The sequence below is a fragment of the Bombina bombina genome, chromosome 3 (assembly GCF_027579735.1).
Source record: "Bombina bombina isolate aBomBom1 chromosome 3, aBomBom1.pri, whole genome shotgun sequence".
Lineage (NCBI taxonomy): Eukaryota > Metazoa > Chordata > Amphibia > Anura > Bombinatoridae > Bombina > Bombina bombina.
Window position 1 is genome coordinate 219,043,011 of NC_069501.1, and position 27,367 is coordinate 219,070,377.

A 27,367-nucleotide genomic window follows, 5' to 3' on the forward strand; every position below is an offset into this window, starting at 1 on the left:
ATATATATATATATATTAATAAAAATTATGGTGGAGATAAAAGCTTGAGATTAAAAACCTCCATGTCTGAAAAGTAAGTCAATAATAATAAAAAAAAATTTGCATAGGAAATTAGCACAACTAGGCAATTATCTCTGCTTGCTTTTCCCCAGTAAAATACCATATACATTGTTACCAATGCTCAAGAGGATTCTGGGTAAGATATGCAAATAAGATATGCAAAATCTCAGACTTTTTGCTTCAAATACTGTTTTAACACAGTGATCCCTTAATAGAGTTAATACAGCAAATACAGAAATCACTGCTAGACAGCCTGTTTTGTTCTTATTAGAACTCTTCAGGGTTAAATAAAAAATCATTAACATTTTGGTGGAGATAAAAGTTTGAGATTAAAAACCTCCATGTCTCAAAAGTAAGTCAATAAAAAAACAAAAAAACATTTCATAGGAAATTAGCACATGTAGGCAAGTTTTTGCATATCTAATTTGCCTATCTTACCCAGAATCCTCTTGTGCATTAGTAACAATGTATATGGTGTTTTACTGGGGAAAAGCAAGCGGGCATACGTGCCTAGATGTGCTAATTTCCTATGCAATTTTTTTTTTTATTGACTTACTTTTGAGACAGTTTTTAACTGCCACCATAATTTTAATTTTTAGTAAAGCATCAAAATGAAATATAAATATAATTTAATAATAATTTTCTGTACATTTTCAGTAGCAGTTGTAATTCATGTCACTGTCTGTAGCCAGCTACGAACAAATTTAAGTAGATTTGTAGTTAGCCAACCACTGTGTAGAATGTTGGATGGTAAAATTTCACCAAACTTTAAAGGGACAGTCTACTTTAAAATGTTGGTTATGCATAACTGGGGAATTGGTAATAAAGGGATTATCTATCTTTATTAAAAAACAAACACTATTTTATTAATATGCTTTTTACCTCTTTGATTACCTTGTATCTAAGCCTCTGCAGACTGCCCCTTATCTCCATTCTTTTGACAGACTTGCATTTTTAGCCAATCAGTGCTATCTCATAAATAACTCCACAGGAGTGAGCACAATGATATCTATATGACACACATTAATTAGCGCTGTCTAACTGTGAAAAACTGTCAAAATGCACTGACATAAGAGGTGGCCTTTGAGGGTTTAGAAATCATTTTGAGCCTACCTAGGTTTAGCTTTCGACAAAGAATACCCAGGGAACAAAGCAAATTTGATGATAAAAGAAAATTGTAAAGTTGTTTAAAATTGCATGCCCTATCTGAACCATGAAAGTTTAATTTTGACAAGACTGTCCTTTTAAGGCACTTTTTTCCCTTTTGCTTCAGTCAGCAGTACAGATAGAAGCAGTATGGCTCACTCTATTGATCAATAGCAGATCCTACTACTGCATTCCTGATTAAGGCTCTTTTTTTTGCAGAATAAGATTGTCTCATAAAGGAACATTTGTGTTTTATATATGTATTTTATATCACTGATTAAACACTACATTAAAAATGATCTGTGTATAAAGTAAATGTTGACATCATTTATACTTTAACTACGTTTTGCAAATCGGTAGCAGCTAAGGTAAACACCACTTGAAAAGCCTGGTGATAGCCATGCCACTGCATTTTGTTGCTCTTCAGTAAGGGGGACATGTAGATGAGCGTTTGCTCTGAGCTACCCAATCACTGTGTAGAATGTTGCAAAATTAAATTTCACCATACATTGAGTCAGTTTTTTTTTGTAGTTTTAACAGGTTGTCTGCCCCATAAAGAAACAGCAGAGCCCCCTCCATCGTTTACTGTTACTGTTCACAAGCTGTATTAAAGTGAGACAGGACATATTTGTGTTGTTGAGTACCAAAACCCGTACATCAGTGCAGCCTCTAAAGAAGGGGATGCAGGAGAGCGCTCTCTGCTGGTTTTCCATGGGGTAAGCAATATGGCATCTTATAGGCTGAACTATCCTCCAAAACAACACAGAAAATAAATGCTACATGGTATGGGCACCTATTGCAGCTAAGTAACCAGGTACACACAGGGTATTAAAGGCAATGTTATTATGGGCTTTGAAAGGTCCCGATGAAACAGACTAATTACATGAATTGCAATGTAACTAATAGGGTTTAGTGTCACTTTAGTGTCCCTTTAAGTATGATTGAGGCATTCTAATCTCTCTGGCAGAGTGCAACAAGCAGATTTTCAGAGGTAGTTTATAACAAAAGCAGGAAAAATCATGAATGTATACTGCAGTTCTACTTAATTATCCCTCAGTATTTTGTTGGAATTTATACATGATTGTAAGGCTTCCTTGCTCTTTTGATATAAAAAATAGTTACTTGGGTTAAAATAAAACAGATATGGCACTGCAAATTGGTAAAACTACACGTCTCATCAGTCCTTTATAAAACCACTAGGGTAATACATTATTTAATCTCTTTTATTGTTCAGCTTCCATTTGGTGCCATTTTGCAAATCATAGCTACAAAATGGATTTTCTTTTTTTGTATAAAGGGTCAGCCATTTAGGTTTCCAAGGAAACATTTAACTGACTGAAACAAGAACAGATATTTGTGTATAACACGTTGCTTTTAGCTTTATTTATACTATAGAAGATATTTTTCCTTTTGCTCTGTATTCAAAATTGTGCTAATGCTTTTCTAAAATAAACTATTTTAGCAATCTGTGCACAAGTTAACAGTTTCCTTTTAAATTGATGCACGTTACAGTGGTTAATTAGCATAAAGGGAAAAATTATGATGGTTTGTATATTTGTGCCAAAAAAGTTGCAAATCAATTTGTGTCAAACCTCCAGTAAGAATCTGCACTAAATTGCTGATTTGCTAATATAAAATGTGGATTATTTTGTGCCAAATGTACTTTGAATTGTGGCCGCATTGTATGATAAATTTGGACAAGTGATTTGATTATTTATTTCGCGATTCCTTAAACATTAAGATGATATACTATATAATTAGATTAATAGACGATCTTATGAAAGGTTTAACTAAGACTTTTAATTTTAAGAAAGCAAAATTCAACGATTTAAGGAAATCATTAAATAACATAAATTGGGACAAAGTATTCTCTAATAAAAATATAGAGGATAAATGGATAACATTTAAAACTTTGTTAAATAAATATACATAACAACAAATACCATATGGTTATAAAAATAAAAAATCCAAGCCAATGGCCTCTTGTTATCAAGCCGTCAACCGCAAATACCCTGGAATTCTGCAGCGTATTTGTGGCGAGGCTGATTCGCCATAGTTATCAAGCCCTACATTCCGGCAAAAGTAGAATTTAGTGACGTAACATACGATCCGCCGGACTCAGTCCGACACAGATCGATGGTTACTTCACTACAGATGTTCCGAACGCAAATTCGGCACAATCTGACTACTTTTGGTAGTTATCAAATACCTACCAGGTACTCTCGCCACTATTCCTGGCCAGCGTACCTGGTTTTCAATCCGCCGCCCTGGAGGCGGCGAATGCCATAGGAATCAATGGGAGTCTGACAGCAGTGAGAGCTCATGTTCGCTGCTGCCCAATATCCCATTGATTTCTATGGGAACGTCTGCACCTAACACCCTAACATGTACCCCTAGTCTAAACACCCCAAATCTGCCCCCCTACACCGTCGCCACCTACTTTATACTTATTAACCCCTAAACCGCCGCTCCCGGACCCCGCCGCCACTATAATAAACTTATTAACCCCTAAACCGCCGCTCCCAGACCCCGCCGCAACTAAATAAATATATTAACCCCTAAACCGCCACTCCCAGACCCCGCCGCAACTAAATAAATATATTAACCCCTAAACGTCCGCTCCCGGACCCCGCCGCCACCTACATTACATTTATTAACCCCTATCCTGTCCCCCCTACACCGCCGCCACCTACAGTACATTGATTAACCCCTAATCTAACCCCCTACACCGCCGCCAATATATTAAATGAATTAACCCCAAAACCTAAGTCTAACCCTAACACCCCCCTAACTTAAATATTATTTAAATTATTCTAAATAAATATTCCTATAATTAAATAAATTATTCCTATTTAAAACTAAATACTTACCTATAAAATAAACCCTAAGATAGCTACAATATAATTAATAATTACATTATAGCTATTTTAGGGTTTATTTTTATTTTACAGGCAACTTTGTATTTATTTTAACTAGGTACAATAGCTATTAAATAATTATTAACTATTTAATAGCTACCTAGCTAAAATAACTTCAAAATTACCTGTAAAATAAAGCCTAACCTAAGTTACAAATACACCCTTAAAAGGGCCTTTTGCGGGGCATTGCCCCAAAGTATTTTACCTGTAAAAAAAAAGAAATACAATACCCCCCCCCCAACATTACAACCCACCACCGAAACACCCCTACACTACCCCATTGAAGATTACATCAGCCAATCGGATTTTTCCTACCTTAATTCCGATTTATTTAGTTACGGCGGGGTCCGGGAGCGGCGGTTTAGGGGTTAATAAGTATAAAGTAGGTGGTGGTGGTGTAGGGGGGCAGATTAGGGGTTAATAGGTATAATGTAGGTGGCGGCGGGGTCCGGGAGCGGCAGTTTAGGGGTTAATATATTTATTATAGTTGTGGCGGGGTCCAGGAGCGGCGGTTTAGGGGTAATGACTTTATTTAGGTGCGGGGGGCTCCGGGAGCGGCGGTTTATGGGGTAAAACAGTATAGTTAGTGTGGGTGCTTAGTGACAGGCTAGCAAGAAAGCTGCGAAGAAGCCGATGAGCAGCGAGATCGATGACTGTCAGTTAACAACAGTCCGCTACTCATCGCACCGTACTTGGTGCGCGGCTTCTTGACAGCTTTCTTGATAACTTTGGCGAACGTATGCAGGTCCGTGGCGGCGATGGTAGGCGAGCTTAGGCGAGCGTATTGGGCCAGCAAATGCAGGTAAGTAGACGGCTTGATACATAGAGGCCAATATGTCTAAATAAAAATGTGTTAAGAGAAATGAGTAAAAAACGTAAGGGAATTAAATTATACAAAGAAAATAGTACAGACTCAACATACCATGTATAAGGAATGTAACAATGCATGCAAAAAAAGCAATCAAATTATTCAAAAGGAAAAAATATTTGCAAAGGATTTTAAGTCTAACCCTTAAAGGTTCTTTAAGTACATAATAGCAAAAAAATCTATGAAGGACAATATAGGTACATTAAAATGTGTAGAGGGTAGCATGATTAATAGTGACAGGGAGAAGGCTGAGGTACTAAACCGGTTCTTTTCTTCAGTATTCACAAGAGAGGAACCAATGGAGGATACTTTGGAACAAACTAGAACATGCCAGCACATACCATTAACTGGGTTATGTATAGAGGGTATCAGGAAAAAACTGAATAATATTAAGGTAAATAAAACTCCAGGCCCAGATGGAATTCACCCAAGTGTGTTAAGGGAATTTAGCACTGTTATAGACAAACCTCTACTCTTAATTTTTCAAGATTATCCTCAGGCATGGTCCCCCGGGATTGGCGTAAAGCTGATGTGGTGCCACTCTTCAAAAAGGGAAGCAGGGATGATCCAGGAAACTATAGACCAGTTAGTCTGACATCAGTAGTGGAGAAGATATTTGAAGGGATTATAAAGGATTATATTGATGAGCATATTCGTGTAAACAAGATTATGAGTTCAAATCAGCATGGTTTTATGAGCAATAGATCATGTCAAACTAATCTAATTAGATTCTATGAGGAAGTAAGTAAAAATATAGATAAAGGGGAATCAGTTGATGTGATATACTTAGATTTTGCAAAGGCGTTTGGATACAGTGCCACATGAGAGATTAATGCACAAAATTAAGGGACTGGGAATAGCTGAAAATGTTAGCTCATGGATAAATAACGGGATAAAATATAGGAAGCAATGAGTAGTAGTGAATGGATCATACTCAGTTTGGAAAAAGATAATAAGTGGAGTCCCCCAGGGATCAGTACTGGGCCCTGTTCTTTTTAATATTTTTATTAATGACTTGGAGCAAGGATTAAATAGCGACATCTCTATTTTTGCAGATGATACGAAGTTAAGTAAGGTCATTAGGTCAGAGCAGGATGAACTTTCGTTACAAAGGGGTCTGCAAAAATTAGAAGTATGGGCAGGTAAATGGAAAATTAGATTTAATACAGGAAAATGCAAGGTTCTACATTTTGGAAGTAAAAATAAGCAGGCAATTTATTATTTAAATGGGACTAGACTTAGCAAAACAGAGGAGGAAAGGGATTTGGGAGTAGTAATAGATAACAAGCTAAAGATGGGTGCACAATGCAGGGCAGCAGCTACAAAGGCCAATAAGATACTAGCATGTATTAAAATAGGCATTGATTCAAGGGAGGAAAGCATAATTCTGTCACTATATAAATCCCTGGTAAGACCTCACCTTGAGTATGGAGTGCAGTTCTGGGGAACGATCGCAAAAAAATATACTGCAGAACTAGAAAAAGTTGAGAGAAGGGCCACAAAGCTAATAAGGGGAATGGAGAATTTAAGCTATGAGGAGAGCTAGCCAAACTGTGTCTGTTTTCTTTAGAAAAAAGGCGCTCGTGAGGTGACATGATTACTTTATATAAATATGTTCAAGGCCCATATAAAGAGATGGCAGAAGCTCTGTTTATTCCAAGAAAATTGTTTGTGACAAGAGGTCACAATTTAAGGTTGGAGGAAAGGAGATTTAATCTCCTGCAACGGAAACGTTTTTTCACTGTAAGAGCAATAAAATTGTGGAACGCATTACCAAAGGAGGTAGTGAATGCTAATACCCTAGATACATTTAAAAATTGTTTGGATACATTTCTGTCTAGAAACAAAATTCTTGGATATGATTGCTTGTATTAAATGGGTCATCTATTAGTGGGATTATTTAAGCTTAACTGGAGCTTTTTGAAGGGTATTTTATATTTGTATAGGTTGAACTCGATGGACTTCAGTCTTTTTTCAACCTCATCTACTATGTTATGACACACAAAGTCTAATATATGATTATATGTATGTTATTTGTAATTAAAGTGCCATGTTACAGAGCTTGTGTCCTGGCAGCAAGAGGTTCCAAATATTATCTATGAGAGCTTAAATGGACTCCTGGTTCAGCCTAAAACACTGATCTACATTTAACCCCAGAATTCATAGGAACTCTCCTTCTCCCTCTTTCTAGTTCTTCTATGACAGGTAAAATTAGCAAATTCATAAATCTACTATATATGAATATGACATATGAAATAGTCAAATCTGTGTCCCTTTTTGGGGAAAGAAAGTTAAAAGTTGGGTGAAATTTACCCAAAAATGGAATGTTTAAAGCACAAAAAAAAAAATATATGTAATTTAAGAAAGATTTTCTGTAGTATAATTTCATTATTTATTTTAAACCTAAATTGAGGGATTTGGCATTCTTGTTGAACTTCATAAGCCAGTCATAATTTTATCATTGGAAATAACATAACCGAAAAAGAATATAGAAACCCTACATGCTAAAGAATGAGAAAGGCTGCACAATTAGTCCACTCACTTTATTACAAAAATATATATAGAGATCAAAGGAATAAAAGGTAATAGTTGTAAAACATCATGAATATGTCTACTCAGGTATGTAGATAAGTCTGCACACTCTGATATACAACCAGGTGGCGCCAACGAACTATAAAGTAATATTTTCCACAAATTTCTTAGAGGCATATCCTGATAACTCCCAGGCACACTCCGGATCAAATAGACCTCATAATGCGTCACCAAAAGTAGTAATGTTCATACTGACATTTTATACCTTTATATACACAAGGAGCTTCATCTGAGTAATTAAGCAACATAGTCAGGACCGTCTTTAACACAGGGCAAAAGGGGCAGCTGCCCAGGGCCCAGTCTCTGTTGAGGGGCCCAAGAGTCCTTAAAAAATGGTTCATACCAGACTGCTGATGTGACATGGGGAACACACACATTCAGTACTAATACTGTCACAGTCAAAAGTACTCTGCTTATATATTTTTTTTTTTTAAAAACTGCCAGACCGTGCCGGTGTGATGTGACATGCCAAGCTATTGCCATGTGCTGTTTTAGATGTGCACTGTACAGCACTGAATGCAAAGCCCTAACTCGGCATCCAGCCATTCCCACTGCATCAGAAAATGTCCTACTGGGGTTACCACTGTTACCAGGTAACTGCTCTGGTGGTGGGGATTGTTTCTGGGTAGGGCTGACTGTAGGTGCATACAGCAGAAAGCTGGAGCATGAGGATTTGAGCATCTGTGCAGCTGCATACACTGCTCTCTTCAGTCTTGAGGCTGTATGACACATCTCTCACTGTATCCATGCAGCCTTGGGCAGACAGCATCCAGTCTGTTGGTCCCCTTAGCCCTGCTCTTTCTGCTGTGGCCCTAAGATCAACTAACTGAAGTTTTTTATCGGAACAGTGCTTTGTAGAAAGGTGTCAGTGGGAAGAATAAGTGAGTGCACACACGCCCCTCCCCATGCAGCATTGTCTAGTGCAGGGTGAGAGGGAACTTGTTCCTAGCAAAGAAGTGACATGTGCTGCTGTGGCTGATGTATAGTGTCATGCTGATACTTCACACATTAATGTAAGGTTTATTTTTATAGTTTTTGTTTTCTCAGATTTTACAGCTTCCCATAGTAGTTCTGCTGTTTCAGTCAGTAAACTTATATTTGTCTGCACCTACATGCTTCCTCCTCAGTCTTTAACTTGCTTTGCTCCTGTTGGCTGCCCTAAATCTCTTTAACCAGCTAAACTCACACCAGAATCACATTCAAAAGAATATTAAATTAATCCACAGTGGAGGAATTTATATATTTATTTACTTATTAATACTGCTTAGGTCCAGTTTCACATATTGCAATTTATTTCATTTTTTTTAAAATGATTAGCCCAGCAGTGATGATTCACTGCTGGGCTAATAATTTTGAAAACAATTATAAAATAAATTGATTTAGTTGTTTTTTGGGATGTTGGGGTGGAGAGCGAAATTGCATGGGGTGGGGGGGGGTGGGGGGGACCAAGAAATTTTTTGCCCAGGGTCCAGTCAATATTAAAGACGGCCCTGAACATAGTACAGCTCATATGTTACTGGTCAGACACTTTCAATTTAAAGGTGAAGGTACTGTAGCTACTTAGCTCAGACGAGGTAAGCGGTACCTTGTAACTGGCAAGCTCAATACCAGCTCCAGCAGAGAAGCATCTCACTTAAAATACACTCCATACAACGTGCTCACTCAGCTTAAACTGATAGCTACTGTTCATTAATTGCTGCAGCACCTCTAAGCTTAGGAACCTCCGGCATCTTGCACATTGGTTTATGCTGGGTAAAGTTAGTATCAGTTCAGCAGTTAACCTTCCAGCCAGTCGTATTAGTGGGTGAACAATCCAACGCTTGATGGAATTAAAGCTTCACAGTGATAGGAAGAGCCTTTATTGAAGGATCAAAAAGCAATATTTCTATGAACCCTAGGCCCCTACTAGCCATTCATCCATGTAGTAACTTTACTGACACTTCCCGTTTTAAAACCCAAACAGTCGTAAAGGATTGTTAGGCCAGCTATCACGATCTGTATTTATACTGAAAATCTAGATAAAGTGATATTCTGCCCTTTCACGGAAGGTTTCTGTCCTTTCTGATCTTGTCTTAGGACACCTGTGTTACCATTTGACTGGTGTACTGCCCCAGTCAAACTACCCACTTGCCACTCTTGGCTGCTGGGACGGGTGCTTGGGTTTAGAAGCCAGAGCTCTTTGGATCTCACCCCTCCTCACCGGGTAAGTATTAAAAACGAGTATTGGTATTTCACTGGCAGCTTCCCTTGCCCACAGGGGGCAAGAACCTCCCACTTATATGTGTCCATAATTGGCCTCAGCAGAAGAGATAAGGCAGTAACAAGCCTTATCTACTACAATAACATGTGTAGCTTGGTTCCTTCAAGTAAGGAAACTGGTGGGTTTAGGAGAGTTTTGCAATTGAAAAGTTCTTTATGTCACATTTTGTATTCTCCTTAATCTATTATTTTATAGTTGTTTTTTTAGTAAAATATTAAATGCGCTGTAAAAGGTAGAGAAAAGATGGGACTTTATCACTTATAAGTCATAGCTTTTGACTGCCTCTTCTTGCATATTTGTCTCCATAGATTTACTGAGTTGAAGACTGATTTTTATTTAGCTAGTGTTTATTCAACAAATGAATCTGCAAGACTATACAATATATTGTTTTTTTACCAAATGAGGAAGAAAATATTTATATTCTATTTTAAAGCAAAGATAATACCTGCAAAGCCAACATGTTTATATTGTTCGTCAGTATGACTTCTTTATTGACAAAACCAACCTTTTAAATCATTTTCTACAGTGTACCCTGTTCTACATATTAGTATAGTTTATTGGTAAGGTTTGGATATTTTTGTAATCTTAAAAAAAGAAAAAAAAAAAAACACTTGAGACAGACAACTTTGTGCACATTGAGAATTCTGCTTATCATAACTGGCAATACATTGTCTTATGCTAGAACAGCTACTGTTGTTTTTAACCACATACATTTTTATCAGTCTAACTAGAATCTATAAATCACATACTACAGTGATCACATATCTGTCGCTAAACATTCACTGGGGTTAACCCTGTGTAAGTGAAGTGGATTTAGCAGCAAATGGGAATAAATATTAAACTGGTTTATAGGAATAAATTCCCCTTTTGGAATCCTAGTCTTTATTTGGAGCTAGACTTTGGCACCTTATATCTACAGGCTCACAGTTCATGTCCTTGACCTGCACCATCCCTCCCTGAGCTATGCGTTCCCTTCCACTAGGAGAGGAATTGTGAGGGTCTCTGCAGAAGTGTATGGACGGCAGCAGTTGTCTGCTGATTTCGTAGTTCCAATAAGCATGAGCTCATACAGCAAACAATAGGAATGTCTCAGGAAGTGCTGAGAGGGCCATTAGAATGCTCAGATTTTCCAGCGCGTCGGATTGTCGAGATTGTTTTTCTCAATTTAATGTTTCTAGGGCACCACCCTCCCAGCCTCCTATATGTCCTAAAACATTTTCCGTGAATAGTGACACTTCTGCCTTCCTCTTTCCTCTTCAGTCCTGTTATTCATTTGACCCTCACTGCCCTGGTTCTCATATTTCATCGGCCATATTTATAATACAATTCCAGTGATTAAACAATTACATATTTATATTATTGGTTACTGGAGTTCCTAATATTCTTTTCAATAGCATGTAAAAAACTATGCAACATTTTTTGTACACTAATTTAAAGATAAAATAGGCTAACACAGACTATATGATAAATGATTTTACCTAATCATCTTCCTGAAAAAAGTCTTCTAGAATTGTATCCCTGGCTACTATTTATTATTATTATTATTATTATTATTATTATAATACATTTAGCTATATAATTCAAAACCCCTCTCCTGGCACCTGATAGAATGTGTAGACGGCTCTTCTATTTTCCAACTGGCTTCTAGGTTTGATATATATTTGCCAAGCTCTAAGTGATTAAGCTGTCACTATATATTATTAATGTTAATTGCTATACATTGTTGTATGTCACTTTCTTAAAGGGACAGTCTATTTGAAAATTGTTATTGTTTAAAAAGACGGTTAAGCAAAACTTGTAAATGGGTAATAAATATCTAACACTGTTATATTAATATATTTTTTACCTCTATGTTTACCTGTATCTAAGCCTCTGCTTAGATGCACTGAGACTGCCCCTTATCTCAGTGCTTTTTAAAAACTTGCATTTAGCCAATTTGTGCTGGTTCCTGCATAACTATTATCATTCCACAGAAGCAAGCACAATGTTATCTATATAGCACACATGAACTAGCACTGTCTAGCACAGTCTGGCTGTAAAAAGCAAATAAAAGTCACTGAGATAAGGGACAGCCTGCATGGGCTTAGAAAAAGGCAAATGTAGAGGTTATAAAGTATATTAATATAGCAATATTGGTTATGTAAAGCTGGGGAATGGGTAGTAAAGGCGTTACCTATCTTTTTAAACAATACAATAAAATCAAGTTTACTGTCCCTTTAATTACATTAAAGTTATAGTGAGTGCTTATACTAAAGGGCCATTCTAATGTAAAAATAATTTCACATTACTAATACTGATACAAATTTATTACGCGTTTGATGCCCACAAGGGAGTTAAAAATATAGTTAAAGTCCATTTTAGAAGCCTCTAGTATTGCAGCTCCCAAGTAAAACATGGCTGTTGAGCCAATCAGGTGTATCAGTCACACGAAGCTGCCAATCACTGTCAGTTTCCTGCTTGTAAGCTGTAGTGTTCTTACTTATGTATCGTAAATATTACATGATTTACAGAATGTTTCTTTCATTATTTGAAATAATGGTCTGTTCAGCTGTAATATGTAAATAAATGTTATGCTTATGTTAATTTCTTGTTTTTCTGCTTTCTCCACTACTAGTTGCTTCTAACCTGTTGATGACCTAATGATATTAATGCCATCTTTGAGTTTGAATGGAACTAATTAAACTAATTAAATACAACTGATTTAAAGTGAATGTCCATTTTAGCAGCCTTTATTTTGGGTAATGATTTATCAACATATAACAACCTAAACCACAAATTTTTTTTTAACCCCTTAAGGACCAGCGACGTACCCTGTATGTCACTGGCCTTTTTTTGCGACTTGATTGTTTTATAGCACGGTCTTGCCACCAGCGTTGAGACTGCTCTATTCCACAAAGCCTGCTGGAGGGAGGGCATTAATAGTGTGTTCTTGCTAGACTTGTGCTATTATGTCCTGAAAAAACCATTAACGACCAGTGACATACAGGGTACATTGTGGTCATTAAGGGGTTAAATAAATTAATAGTTTTAGTTATATTTTATTAGCCAAGAATTGATCTGTTCGCACCCGGACTCCTCCTACTCGTGACTTCCTGTATCTGAAAAAAAATACTTACTCTGTGCACGCGTTTACGTCGGCTTCTCTCAATCTTTCCAGAAGCTCTAAATAAATCATATAGAGCATGCACATTGCGTGGACGCGCATCGCTTCTGAGGCTGAAAATGTCTCCTAACGCATGCGCAGGAGAAGCGTATGACATTACAAAAAAGGGGTTGAACGCCCCAGGGGGAAACATTGATTTGTAATCCCTGTTGTCAATCAAAAGTGGGACAAAATGGCGGGCGGAGGAATCAATGCATAGAATAAACATATATCAAGGTAAATTTATACCTTAAGAAATAATAAATAACAAAACGATGAATTAAAGTCACCCTTATTTTTGATGAGTAATAATATGACGATAAGCAATAAGGGTGACTTTGCATTCACTTTAAGCACAACAAATCGTTATAAGGGAGGGGAAAGGCAAAACGTTGTACACAGGAGAAATTAATAAAATATTAAAACTTATTTTGCATTAAATGCAGAAGCTTTTTAAAATAAGTGTGTATAGAAATTCAGTTGGGTGTGACGGCACCACGTAAATAGGATAATATACTATATTAATACTAATATTAGCTGTGCACTAGCAAATATTTAGATACAGTATTACAAAAAAGTGTACCAATTACACCACTGTATAATCTTCCCCAAGCCGTTACAAATTTCACAATTTTCTTACAATTTTTTATATACTTTAGCAATACAATTTTTCCCAGCGTATGTTTGTGTAAATGGTTTAATTATTCATTTTGTAAGATTTTTAAATTACCATTTTCATTGTGCACTTTTGGAATGTATGCATCTCCTTCCCATACGAAAATGACTTTTGAGCATTCTTATAGAATCTCACCAGCCCAGAGACCCTTTTAGAATTGTGCCCTTAGACCGTAATAGGTGTGAATAGTTTAGTCCATAACAATGTTCAAACGTAAGGAATGTGTTTTTAAATTCTTCTAAATAAACTTGGCATTTGTATTCTTATAGATCAATCATTCTCCCGAAAATACACAGTTCCGTAACTTGTTAAAGCTACTGTGATTCACTCTTCCATAACAGCATCAAGACTTAAAACGATATCCATGTAATCAAAACAGTCTATGCTATTTGTCACTGCACACAATAATCATTACAAAGCTGCGTTACTTAACTTGCGTGTAATGGAATGTCAGAGTTCGTAGGTGATCACAGGCTAATGGAACTTCAGAACTCCATCGGAGATGGTAGCCATAAGTATATAACTTCTCTTAGTTTATAGGGCTTGTAATGTGTATGTGTGCATTACTAGTACTGCAGTATACATGTTCACTGGCTGAAAGGGACAACTAATTAAGATGTATAGCTGCAATACAAATGAATATACCATCTTTTAAATGCAACAAATAAGATTTTTGTTTCCCAAATTTAAATTTATCTAAATGGTTTAGCATTTTCCCCTGCAATTAACTGCACGTTGACATGTACTAGTACGTAATTAAATATAGTTTGATTATTTTAGATTTTGGAGCACTACCTATATTTTAAAAAAATGTTCAATGTCATGTTTTATGTCTTTGAAGGGAGTTAATGTATGTATTTTTCTTCTTGCACAGACAGGACGTGTGGATAAAAATCATCCTACAGTCAGTGGTCATACAGCTCCGGTGTTAGACATTGATTGGTGTCCCCATAATGATAACGTCATTGCCAGTGCTTCTGATGATACCACTATTATGGTAAGTTATAAGCGCTTTCTATAAAAATACTAACTTTTTCACCAGATCGCATGTGTTCAGATGGTTAGAGAAGCTGAGAGTAAATTAGATACATACAGACTGTAGACTAGGCTGGTTACAAATAGTGGTAATAGCCACTGTGTCTTTATTTACATTATACTCACACTTATGCAAATTCCTTAAAATAAAATTAGATCATTATCACATTTTTAGTTGAAAAGTCCATAACAAAATTGATACTATTAACGGACCACTAAATGCAGTAGAATTGCATAATCAATAAGTGCATAAGTAAAAGACAATGCAAGAGCACTTATTCTAAATTTCAAATAAGCAGTAGATTTCTATAATTTTCTGGCCTCCTGTACCATGTGACAGATATTAGCCAATCACAAACTAGTATATATATACCCCGTGAGCTTGTGCACATGCTCAGTAGGAGCTTGGTCCAAGAAAGTGTGTATGTTGGAGAGTGTCTAAAAAATGCATGCTCTTTCTAAATCATAAAAGTTTATTTTGACTTGAGTATCCCTTTAATGAATTTACCTGTATATACGTCTGAAGTTTACACAGCTTGCAACTACTCTTTTTAGCAGCAATTACTGATGTTTGTTTTTTACCCATTGGTGCTGAGGGCCAGATGTGGCCTTTAGAACATAGTTTGAGCGACCCTGCTTTAGATAGACTTGAATACATATGGCTGTTGCTGGCCCCTGTTCTTTCCCTCGTGAAGCTAACAATGGCTTCTGTTTCACTTTCATTTTCTCACTGAGGTGGTGATCACACCCACTAGTTTCTGTGTATCCAGTGACAATGAGTGACATAGAGGGAAAGAGTTAGAGAGACAAAGAGACACTCACAGACAGAGAGAAACAGACATATACAGAACTAGAGATAGACAGGAACACTCGGCATCAGACAGACTCAGAGTCTGACCAGGCACATGCTCACAGACACACACAGACTTTTTGTTTTTAACTTTAAGAACTTTTTATTCAGAGATCCCTTAGAATAGTAGCATCTGCGAAAAACCAATGGGGAACAGCAACTTAATGCTAAGAAATAAACAAGAGCCATAGAAGGAGTTGCAGTAACGTTTTCACATGACATGGGAGTGTCAGAGGCAAATGTGTAGTGTGATAAGGATGTTATGTTATTATTTTAAAGCCAAGACTTAATGGCAGTTATGGGAGATAACAAGCTATCTAACAATTCTTAGAAGTGCTCACTAATGTACAGTGTGCATATGGTAGAAAATTAGAAGATACAAATAATTTCTGTATACATTTCCTATGATGAGTTAAAAGCTTAACTGTGACTTTCTACTATTCTTTACATAATATATATGCTGGTCAAGCCAAAGAAGCTCTAGAAACAGCCAGTCACGCAACCTCTGTTTCAGTGACCAGAAATAAAACAGGGGCCCTGTGCCTTAACTTATAATGCATTTGTTTAGTTGGTTAATATCAGACATAGGTTTCCAAAATGTTACAGGAGTTCATCCTGACATAAAGCCATTTCAACATAAAAATGCTTCAGAGGCTATTTACAGCAGTATTCCCTCTTGAGCATTCTGAAGTATGTACTAAACAGTGATGTAAAACTGGGCAGTTCCTAAACGTCTTAATATGTTCCTATGCTGACCTAGACGTTTATTAAGATAAAGACCATTTCTAGAGGAGTGGGTATATGGGTAATGCAGATTGTCTATTAAAGGGACACTGAACCCAATTTTTTTCTTTTGTGATTGAGATAGAGCAGGCAATTTTAAGCAACTTTCTAATTTACTCCTATTATCAATTTTTCTTCGTTCTCTTGCTATCTTTATTTGAAAAAGATGGCATCTATGCTATTTTTTTTGGTTCTGAACACTGGAAAACACTTTTATTGGTGGATGAATTTATCCACCAATCAGCAAGAACAACCCAGGTTGTTCACCAAAATGGGCCGGCATCTATACTTACATTCTTGCATTTCAAATAAATATACCAAGAAAATGAAGAAAATTTGATAATAGGAGTAAATTAGAAAGTTGCTTAAAATTGCATGCTCTATCTGAATCACAAAAGACATCTTTTTGGGTTCAGTGTCGCTTTAATCTATTACTATCTGTACCAGTTTCTGGACCTGCTATTTACAATACTCTACTGAACCATGCCATAGTGTAGTATAAAGTATCATACTCTAAATGAAAGAAAAGGAGTAGTGACACTGTGCCCTCATATACAGTATTCTGATTGGGAGTGGATCTTACTTATATATAGAATATGCAGCCATGTGCCTGCTCTGCAGTCTGAATCTCACACTGTTTTGCTGCTGCAGTTTGTTCTAATTATATCACAGTCACTAAAAGGAGGAGGGACGGGGAAGCAGCTAATCAGATACTAAAAACAGATGCAGGCGTGTGACATGTCGGGAGATTCCAACAAGCTGTTATCCAGCCATCAGCAAGCTGATCTGTAATTTTTTTATGAGTCAGGAAAAGTGGCGTCTTTTGTTCAGTTTATGAGAATTGCCATTGGATGAAAGCCAACGGAATACAATAAGAACAAACTTTATGCCAACCTATTTTTGCATGGCATTTATTGATGCTTCAAAGCACTTCTCAGACTAGAAGAGTACTAGGAGATATAGCCAATACAATTAGTTTTATTTAAAGAAAGATTTCTAATTACCACCACTTGTGCTTTAGGATATTGTTGTGTTAAAGTTACACTACATTAATTCTTTCAAGTAATGTTAATTGAATATATATATATATATATAAAATTCCAGGCAGAATATGGCACTCACAAATCTTTGACCGGGGTGCTGCAGCAAGCTAAGCATACACAACAAAAAGAAGCAGGAACTCACCGGTATTTAAATAAAGGGTATCTTTTAATCCTACGTTTCGGAGTATTACCTCCTTCCTCAGACATAACCTATATTTATATATACTAGTAATAGACTACACTCATACAACTGGATGTACATCCCATGTTCTAGGCAATACTCTCATACTCAGCAACACAGCATTCCCTAGAACAGACTGGGTGCAAAATCCACTTTGGATTCTTGGGACACTAAAGTCAAAATTTAAAGAGACATGAAACCCCCAAAAAACTTTCATAATTTAGGTAGTACAAACAATTTTAAACAGCTTTCCAATTCACTTCTATTATTTATTTTGCTTCGGTCTCTTGTTATCCTTTGGTGAAATGTTTATCTAGGTAAGCTCAGGAACAACAAAGAACCTAGGTTCTAGCTGCTGATTGGTGGCTGCATATACAGTATATACCGATTGTCATTGGCTCACCCATGTGTTCAGTTAGAAACCAGTAGCGCATTGCTGCTCCTTCAAAAAATGATAACAAGAGAATGAAGCAAATTTGATAATAGAAGTAAACTGCAAAGTTGTTTAAAATTGTACAGGGAGTGCAGAATTATTAGGCAAATGAGTATTTTGACCACATCATCCTCTTTATGCATGTTGTCTTACTCCAAGCTGTATAGGCTCCAAAGCCTACTACCAATTAAGCATATTAGGTGATGTGCATCTCTGTAATGAGAAGGGGTGTGGTCTAATTACATCAACACCCTATATCAGGTGTGCATAATTATTAGGCAACTTCCTTTCCTTTGGCAAAATGGGTCAAAAGAAGGACTTGACAGGCTCAGAAAAGTAAAAAATAGTGAGATATCTTGCAGAGGGATGCAGCACTCTTAAAATTGCAAAGTTTCTGAAGCGTGATCATCGAACAATCAAGCGTTTCATTCAAAATAGTCAACAGGGTCGCAAGAAGCGTGTGGAAAAACCAAGGCGCAAAATAACTGCCCAGGAACTGAGAAAAGTAAAGCGTGCAGCTGCCAAGATGCCACTTGCCACCAGTTTGGCCATATTTCAGAGCTGCAACATCACTGGAGTGCCCAAAAGCACAAGGTGTGCAATACTCAGAGACATGGCCAAGGTAAGAAAGGCTGAAAGACGACCACCACTGAACAAGACACACAAGCTGAAACGTCAAGACTGGGCCAAGAAATATCTCAAGACTGATTTTTCTAAGGTTTTATGGACTGATGAAATGAGAGTGAGTCTTGATGGGCCAGATGGATGGGCCCGTGGCTGGATTGGTAAAGGGCAGAGAGCTCCAGTCCGACTCAGACGCCAGCAAGGTAGAGGTGGATTACTGGTTTGGGCTGGTATCATCAAAGATGAGCTTGTGGGGCCTTTTCGGGTTGAGGATGGAGTCAAGCTCAACTCCCAGTTTCTGGAAGACACCTTCTTCAAGCAGTGGTACAGGAAGAAGTCTGCATCCTTCAAGAAAAACATGATTTTCATGCAGGACAATGCTCCATCACACGCGTCCAAGTACTCCACAGCGTGGCTGGCAAGAAAGGGTATAAAAGAAGAAAATCTAATGACATGGCCTCCTTGTTCACCTGATCTCAACCCCATTGAGAACCTGTGGTCCATCATCAAATGTGAGATTTACAAGGAGGGAAAACAGTACACCTCTCTGAACAGTGTCTAAGAGGCTGTGGTTGCTGCTGCACGCAATGTTGATGGTGAACAGATCAAAACACTGACAGAATCCATGGATGGCAGGCTTTTGAGTGTCCTTGCAAAGAAAGGTGGCTATATTGGTCACTGATTTGTTTTTGTTTTGTTTTTGAATGTCAGAAATGTATATTTGTGAATGTTGAGATGTTATATTGGTTTCACTGGTAAAAATAAATAATTGAAATGGGTATATATTTGTTTTTTGTTAAGTTGCCTAATAATTATGCACAGTAATAGTCACCTGCACACACAAATATCCCCCTAAAATAGCTAAAACTAAAAACAAACTAAAAACTACTTCCAATTAATGAGTTTTTTGGGTTCATTGAGAACATGGTTGTTGTTCAATAATAAAATGAATCCTCAAAAATACAACTTGCCTAATAATTTTGCACTCCCTGTATGTTCTACCTAAATCATGAAAGACAATTTTTGGGTTTCATGCCCCTTTCGAGTTTTATAATTCAGATAAAGCATTCAGTTTAAAAACCCTTTCTAATATACTATCATTACCAAAACGTGCAGATTCTTTTTACTGAGCATGTGCAAATATATATATATACGTATATGCATTTTGTGATTGGCTGATAGCTGTCACATGGTACAGGGCCAGAAAATATTCTACTGCTCATTTCAAATTCAATGTAAGTGCTATTGCATTATATTTTTATTGTGTATTTGTCAATTATTCAATTCTACTGTATTTGTTGGTCGTTAAACCACAAACATACATAATAACCTGCAAAATAAATTACCTGCCACTCACATAAAAAAAGAGCAAATACTTTCAAATGTGAAAGGGAGGAATTAGTTACAACAATTGGTCAAGAGATAAGCCCAAATGGCAGGGAACCTCCAGTGATTGGGTTCTATCCTCAGCCTTTCTTTTTAATAGTGTTTGCTTAATATACCTGCAAGTATGCTCTGCTCTAGCAAAACTTTGATGTATTTTTATATTCTATATAAGGTTCTATCTCTGCATACAAAAGTTAATGTTCCTCCTTTGTATGGTCCGTGTTGCTGTAGAAATGATTTCTTTCCTTGGTAACGAACCATTACAAATGTTAGTAATAGATGTGTAAATGTAGCTGGGACCTCAGGAGCAGGACACCTTGTGCAATATATCATGCATGTACTGGTTGGAAGCCCAGATTCCTTTTTTTAGAGACGTGAATATATACACATTGTAGCCTGAAGTCTCTAAGCTCTGTGGAAGATTCTCATTTGCAGTTATTCAAATGCATTTTGACCCTATATATATGTAATTCAAGAGGAAGTTATTTTTTTGTTTAGTTTTTTAAATATGTTAAGTTTAAAGGCAGGAAAGGACTAACAACCCATGGGGCACAGTGGAAAAAGCGGTGGTTCCTTTAAGTACCTTTTATTATTATTATCATTTATTTGTATAGCGCCGCCAAATTCCGTAGCGCTGGGTACAATGATAGGGGTATACAATGACAAAGATTTGTGATACAATACAAAACATAACAAGACTAAACAAATCTAGCACAGGAGGAAGAGGGCCCTGCTCCGGAGAGCTCACAGTCTATAGGTTTAGGGTGCAGAGACATAAGGTCGGGGTAGCTTGTTACATCGGTTGTATTTGCAGCAGTGAGTCAGGCAGTTCATGTACATGTATTAGCTTGGTTCGGATGCGGGATGGAGGAGAGATGGTAAGCCTCTCTGAATAGGTGGGTTTTCAAGGATCTTCTGAAGCTATACAAGATTGGAGACAGTCTGATGGAGCGGGGTAGAGAGTTCCAGAGGACAGGAGCAGCACGTGCGAAGTCTTGGAGGCGGGAGTGGGATGTAGAGATAACAGGAGTGTAGAGACGTAGGTCAGAGGTTGATCGAAGATGACGGGATGGGGAGTATTTCAGGATGAGAGAGGAAATATAGTTGGGAGTTAGACTGTTGAGTGCTTTGTAGGTTAGGGCTAATACTTTAAATTGTATTCTGGAGTGTATGGGGAGCCAGTGTAGAGACTGGCAGAGCGGAGCAGCTGATGTAGATCGTCGACTTAGGTGGATGAGTCTAGCAGAAGCATTCATAATAGATTGGAGGGAGGAGAGGCGGTGTTTTGGAAGGCCATTTAAGAGTAGATTGCAATAATCAATGCGTGACAGGATGAGGGAATGAATAAGTATTTTTGTATTTTTTTGAGTAAGGAAGGGACGAATTCTGGAAATGTTGCGTAGGTGTGAATGGCAGGATTTGGTAAGCGTTTGTATATGTGGAATGAATGTGAGTTCTGAGTCTAGTGTGACCCCAAGGAAGCGGACCTGGGGTGAGGTGTTGAGAATAGAGTCTCCAACCATCAGAGAAATGTCAGGTGTCAGATGTCTCGAAGAGGGGGGAATAAGAAGCAGCTCAGTTTTGGAGAGATTGAGTTGGAGGTAGTGTGAAGACATCCAAGAGAAAATTGCAGAGAGGCAGTCAGAAATCTGGTTGAGTAAAGAGGGAGAGATATCAGGAGAGGAAATATAGATTTGGGTATAATCAGCATATAGGTGGTACTGGAATCCAAAGGAGGCTATACGTTTTCCAAGGCAGGATTTATAAAGAAAGAAAAGCAAGGGACCCAAGACAGAGCCTTGCGGTACTCCAAGTGAGAGAGGCATAGGATCACAAGATATGTTGTTAAAGGAAACTGAAAACGAGCGGTTTGAAAGATATGATGCAAACCAGGAGAGGGCTGTGTCTCGGATGCCAAATGAATGTAGTATTTTTAGGAGGAGAGGATGGTCAACTGTGTCAAAAGCTGCGGACAGGTCAAGAAGAATTAGTAAGGAGTAATGGCCTTTTGCTTTGGCTGATAGCAGGTCATTTGTTACTTTAGCAAGAGCGGTTTCTGTTGAGTGTTTAGGGCGGAAACCAGATTGTAGTGGATCAAGTAAGGAGTTAGTTGTGAGAAATTGAGTTAGCCGATTATAGACTAGTCGTTCCAATAATTTTGAAGCAAAGGGAAGTAAGGAGACCGGTCGATAGTTAGAAGGCGTGGAGGGGTCAAGCAAGGGCTTTTTTAGGATTGGTATGATTGACGCATGCTTGAATGTGTCAGGAAATGTGCCAGCAGTGAGGGATTGGTTAAAGAGATGAGTTAGGGTAGGGGTTAGTGAAGCAGAGAGAGAGGGAATAAGTCGTGAAGGAATAGGGTCAAGTGGGCAGGTTGTGAGATGAGCCGAGGATAGGAGTGCAGAGACTTCTTCCTCTGTTACAGGAGGGAAATAGCATAGATTTTTGTTAATAGAAGGGGTGGGTAGGATCGCTGGGTTTGCGGGGTGCGAGGTGCAGATCTCTTTTCTAATGGTGTCAATTTTATTTTTGAAGTGATCAGCAATAATTTGAGCAGTGAGGTTGGTAGTGGGCGGGGGGGCAGGCGGACGTAGAAGGGAGTTAAAGGTTGAGAACAGTTTTCTGGGGTTGGATGCGTGAGATGACACGAGGGAGGAGAAATAGACTTGTTTTGCCAGGCTGAGTGCAGAGTTGTAGGACTTAAAGGTGAATTTATAATGTTGTAAATCAGCAAAGGTGCGTGATTTCCTCCACTGCCGTTCAGCGGCCCGTGAGCATCGCTGAAGATATCTGGTCTGTTTAGTGTGCCACGGTTGCCGTCGAGTGATTGATGTACGTCGAAGAGTGGAGGGTGCAGTTTTGTCAAGTGTTGATTTTAGTGCCGAATTATACTGTAGAGTCACGAGGTTTGGACAAGAGAGGGATGAAATGTCAGAGAGCAGAGGACTCAGTTGAGTGGAAAAGTCTGTGAGATCCAAGTCATTTAAATTCCTGTGAGGTAGCAGTTTTTTGGGGGCTTGCAAAGATGTAGCAGGTAGAGTGAGAGAGAAAGTTAATAGATGGTGGTCAGAGAGAGGAAAGGGGAAGTTAAGTGAGTTGGAAACAGCACAGAGATTTGTGAAGACCAGGTCTATGGAGTTGCCTTCACAATGTGTTGGAGATGTTGTCCACTGGAACAGGCCCAAAGAGGTGGTAAGGGATAGAAGTTTAGAGGCAGCAGGCGTGTTAGGCTTATCAAGGGGTATGTTGAAGTCCCCTAAGATGAGAGAAGGGACATTAGAAGAGAGAAAATGTGGAAGCAAGGCTTCAAAGTGGTCCAGAAATTGTGATGCTGGGCCAGGGGGCCGATAGATAACTGCAACACGAAGAGCTATAGGGGAGAAGAGGCGGATAGCGTGAACTTCAAAAGATGAGAAGGAAAGAGAGGGGGGTGAAGGAATGCAGTGAAAGGTACTGTGTGGAGACAGGAGAATTCCTACCTTTAGGGCCATTCAAAGATAACCGCCAGCAAACCGCATGTGTACAATAGCAGTGTATCCTCATTGACATCTGACAGTGACTATGTTTTAATGGTCAGATTGGTGTAAAAACTAAACTTGTGTTTCCGTTTCACATTAAGGGGTTGCTTGATAGATCAGTTTCCCCCTGTATACAAGACACTATTACAGTCTCTTTGATTTCTCTATTAAATAATATTTAGGTTATATACATATATATATATCTTATAAAAAATGATTTAACATTTAATTTGATGCATAACTTGCATGATGTCCCTACCATAGTATGTATATATGATGTGTACACTAGAAAACATAGGTGACATAATGCTTCAGTCATTATACCAGCTGTGTTTAACAAAGTAAGAATCACACATTGTACAGTGTCCCTTAAAGGCACGTAAAAGTGCAAAAAAGAAAGGGCTCTAATATTTTAGAGTATTTTATTATTGCACCATTTCTTGCATTTAACGATATGCACACAATCCATGCAAATACACTTACACATAATATTCAATTGGATTTTCATCATATTAATCATATAGGGACATTTAAAGTAATATGCTATTTATGCATCAGAAAGTAATCACTGCATTACAAAGTAGCTGCATACAGTTAAAGGGATAGGAAAGTAAAAATTAAAGTTGAATTATTCTGATAGAGCATGTAATTTTAAGACACTTTTAATTCACTTCTATTTTCAAATGTGCTTCGTTCTCCTGGTATCCCTTGTTGAAAAATAATACGCACATTATCTCAGGGTTGAGGCGATATTCGCCTCCATCAATCACTTTGTTTACCCAATGTACACTTTTTGTTTAAGTATGTAAAACAATGCCATTTATTATGATAGGAAGTTGCGACTTACACTATGTGCACTTTATTTTGAAAATAAAACCGGTATTTAAAAAAAGAATACACACATTATCTACACTAGTGGGAGCTAGCTGCTGATTGGTGTCCGTACACATTTGTCTCTTGTGATTGGCTGCCAATGTTGCTTTAGCAAAGGATAACAAGACTTAAGCACATTTTGATAATAGCTGTTTAAAATTGTATCTCCTATCCAAATCATGAAAGAAAATGTTGGGGTTTCCTGTCCCTTTAATGAATGTTTTAAAAACGATTAAAACTAATTTTGCATTAGTTTACAGTTAAGGGACATATCCCTGAAAAATAGCCTATTGAGTATTGTTTATCTTATGTCTATTGCTGTAACAAGTTATGAGGGTCAGACATCTGAATTACACCGAATGTACTTCACCCTTTGTGGGGAGTGGAAGCAAATAAATGTTTTGATATAAATTACAGAAAGAGCAGGCAAAATAAATAGATTGTTAGTGGTCTGTTACTTTAAGTGCATTTGAGATATATAATTAACAAGACAATGTTTGAACATGGATTTTACAGAATATGAATTTGAAAAGCCACACTCTGCACACCACCCTTTACTATAGCAATGATTAGAAGAAAAACAAAATAAAAACAATGATATCTTATAAAAGGTATGAAAACCACAGCTTAATCAAAACAGAGTACTTTCCAAATAATTGGACTAGAAATTAATTATGGATCGGTACCAAGGGTGAGTAATGTGCGTTTGACCATACAAGGAATGTGATGGTGATTATATCAGATATCCTCAGCACTAAAGAACTTATTAGTAAATGTTTTATATACACCACTTAATACAGGAATTTAAGTAAATTGGCACATGCTTGTGATTGTTGTAAAACTGTCAGATGAGTGAAATAGATCACCTGTTGCTCACTCTCTCATTACAATGCTAGGGGTATAAAGGGAGAACACTATTTAATTGTGCATAGTTCAGATAGAAAAAGAGCATTCTTGCCTCTTGTATCCTCAGAATCCAGCCGTGCCTCATGATCTCATAGCAAACAGTGTGTCCATTATTGTCATGGATTCTTGCTTATAGAAAACAATGTGGATGGCTTATTCCTTTAGCCTAAGGCCTGCAGTTTAGCCACTTGTGTTAGTACAGTACATAAAACCCAAACAAAATAATAATAATAAAAAAATAGGAAACTTATATGAAAGACCACTGGCTTCATAATAAGCATTATATGGCTTACAAATGATTTATTTGTTTTACAACAGTCATACTGACTACTTAATAATACTTTTGTTGTTGATTTTTACATCAAACTACAATTTAAAGATATTTATTTCATTGTCTTATTGAGGCATAATGTCTGTGTAGTTGGCTAGATTACCTCTGTAATAGGTAATAGATTTTTCTTCCTGATATATCCTTCCTTTGCTTGAGCCAGTTCAGTTTTGGCCATTCTGAAATATGAAGGCCTAGATTACGAGTTGTGCGTTAGCCTTAAAAAGCAGCGTTAAGAGGTCCTAACGCTGCTTTTTAACGCCCGCTGGTATTATGAGTCTTGAAGGTACAGGTGTACCGCTCACTTTTTTGGCCAACTTTTTTGGCCAAACTCGGAAGTACAGCAAATCCACTTACGTCAATTGCGTATCCTATATTTTCAATGGGACTTGTATAGCGCCGGTATTAAGAGTCTGACCAAAAGTGAGCGGTAAACCCTCTCCTGTGAAGCCTGGTACCGAATTTAAAAGTCAGTAGTTAAGAGTTTTACACTACAACGCCGTAGCATAAAACTCTTAACTAAAGTGCTAAAAAGTACACTAACACCCATAAACTATCTATTAACCCCTAAACCGAGGCCCCCCCCACATCACAAACACTAAAATAAATATTTTAACCCCTAATCTGCCAAACCGGACATCGCTGCCACTATAATAAATATATTAACCCCTAAACCGCCGCACTCCCGCATCGCAAACACTATTTAAATATTATTAACCCCTAATCTGCCGGCCCTAACATCGCCGCCACCTACATAGATTTATTAACCCCTAATCTGCCGCCCCCAACGTTGCTGCCACTATAATAAAGTTATTAACCCCTAAACCTAAGTCTAACCCTAACACTCCCTAACTTAAATATAATTTAAATAAATCTGAATAAAATTACTATAATTAACTAAATTATTCCTATTTAAAACTAAATACTTACCTATAAAATAAACCCTAAGATAGCTACAATATAACTAATAGTTACATTGTAGCTAGCTTAGGGTTTATTTTTATTTTACAGGCAACTTTGTATTTATTTTAACTATGTACAATAGTTATTAAATAGTTATTAACTATTTAATAACTACCTAGTTAAAATAAAGACAAATTTACCTGTCAAATAAAACCTAAAAATAAAACCAGAAAATAATAAAGAAATAACAAGATTTTACACCTAATCTAATCCCCCTAACAAAATTAAAAAAATAAAAAAAAGCCCTACCCTACACTAAATTACAAATAGGCCTTAAAAGGGCCTTTTGTGGGGCATTGCCCCAAAGTAATCAGCTCTTTTACCTGAAAAAAAAATTACAATTCCCCCCCCAACATTAAAACCCACCACCCACACAACCAACCCTACTCTAAAACCCACCCAATCCCCCCTTAAAAAAACCTATTTACAGAAAAAAATAAAGAAATTACAAGATTTTTAAAGGGACAGTCAAGTATAAATTAAACTTTCATTATTCAGATAGGACTTTTAATTTTAATCAACTTTCCAATTTACTTTTATCATCAAATTTGCTTTTTTCTCTTGGTATTCTTAGTTTAAACTAAACCTAGGTAGGCTCATATGCTAATTTCTAAGCCTTTGAGGGTTGCCTCTTATCACATGCTTTTTAAATCTCTTTTCAACACAAAGAGACAGAAAGTACACGTGGGCTATATAGATAACACTGTGTTCAGGCACAGAAAGTTATTTAAGATCTAGCACAATACAATGCTAAATTTAAGACAATACATGATAAACAGTCA

The 27,367-nt window shown here is 37.3% G+C and overlaps 1 protein-coding gene across 2 annotated transcripts in view; it reads left to right on the forward strand.

The window, feature by feature from the left end:
- Positions 1-27,367, forward strand: part of CORO6 (coronin 6) — a 170,233-nt gene that overhangs the window by 47,129 nt on the left and 95,737 nt on the right. For both annotated transcript variants that reach the window (XM_053706146.1, XM_053706147.1), the window contains one exon: positions 14,537-14,659. In XM_053706146.1, the coding sequence (XP_053562121.1) occupies positions 14,537-14,659 (123 nt within the window). The remainder of the gene's footprint in view (positions 1-14,536; positions 14,660-27,367) is intronic.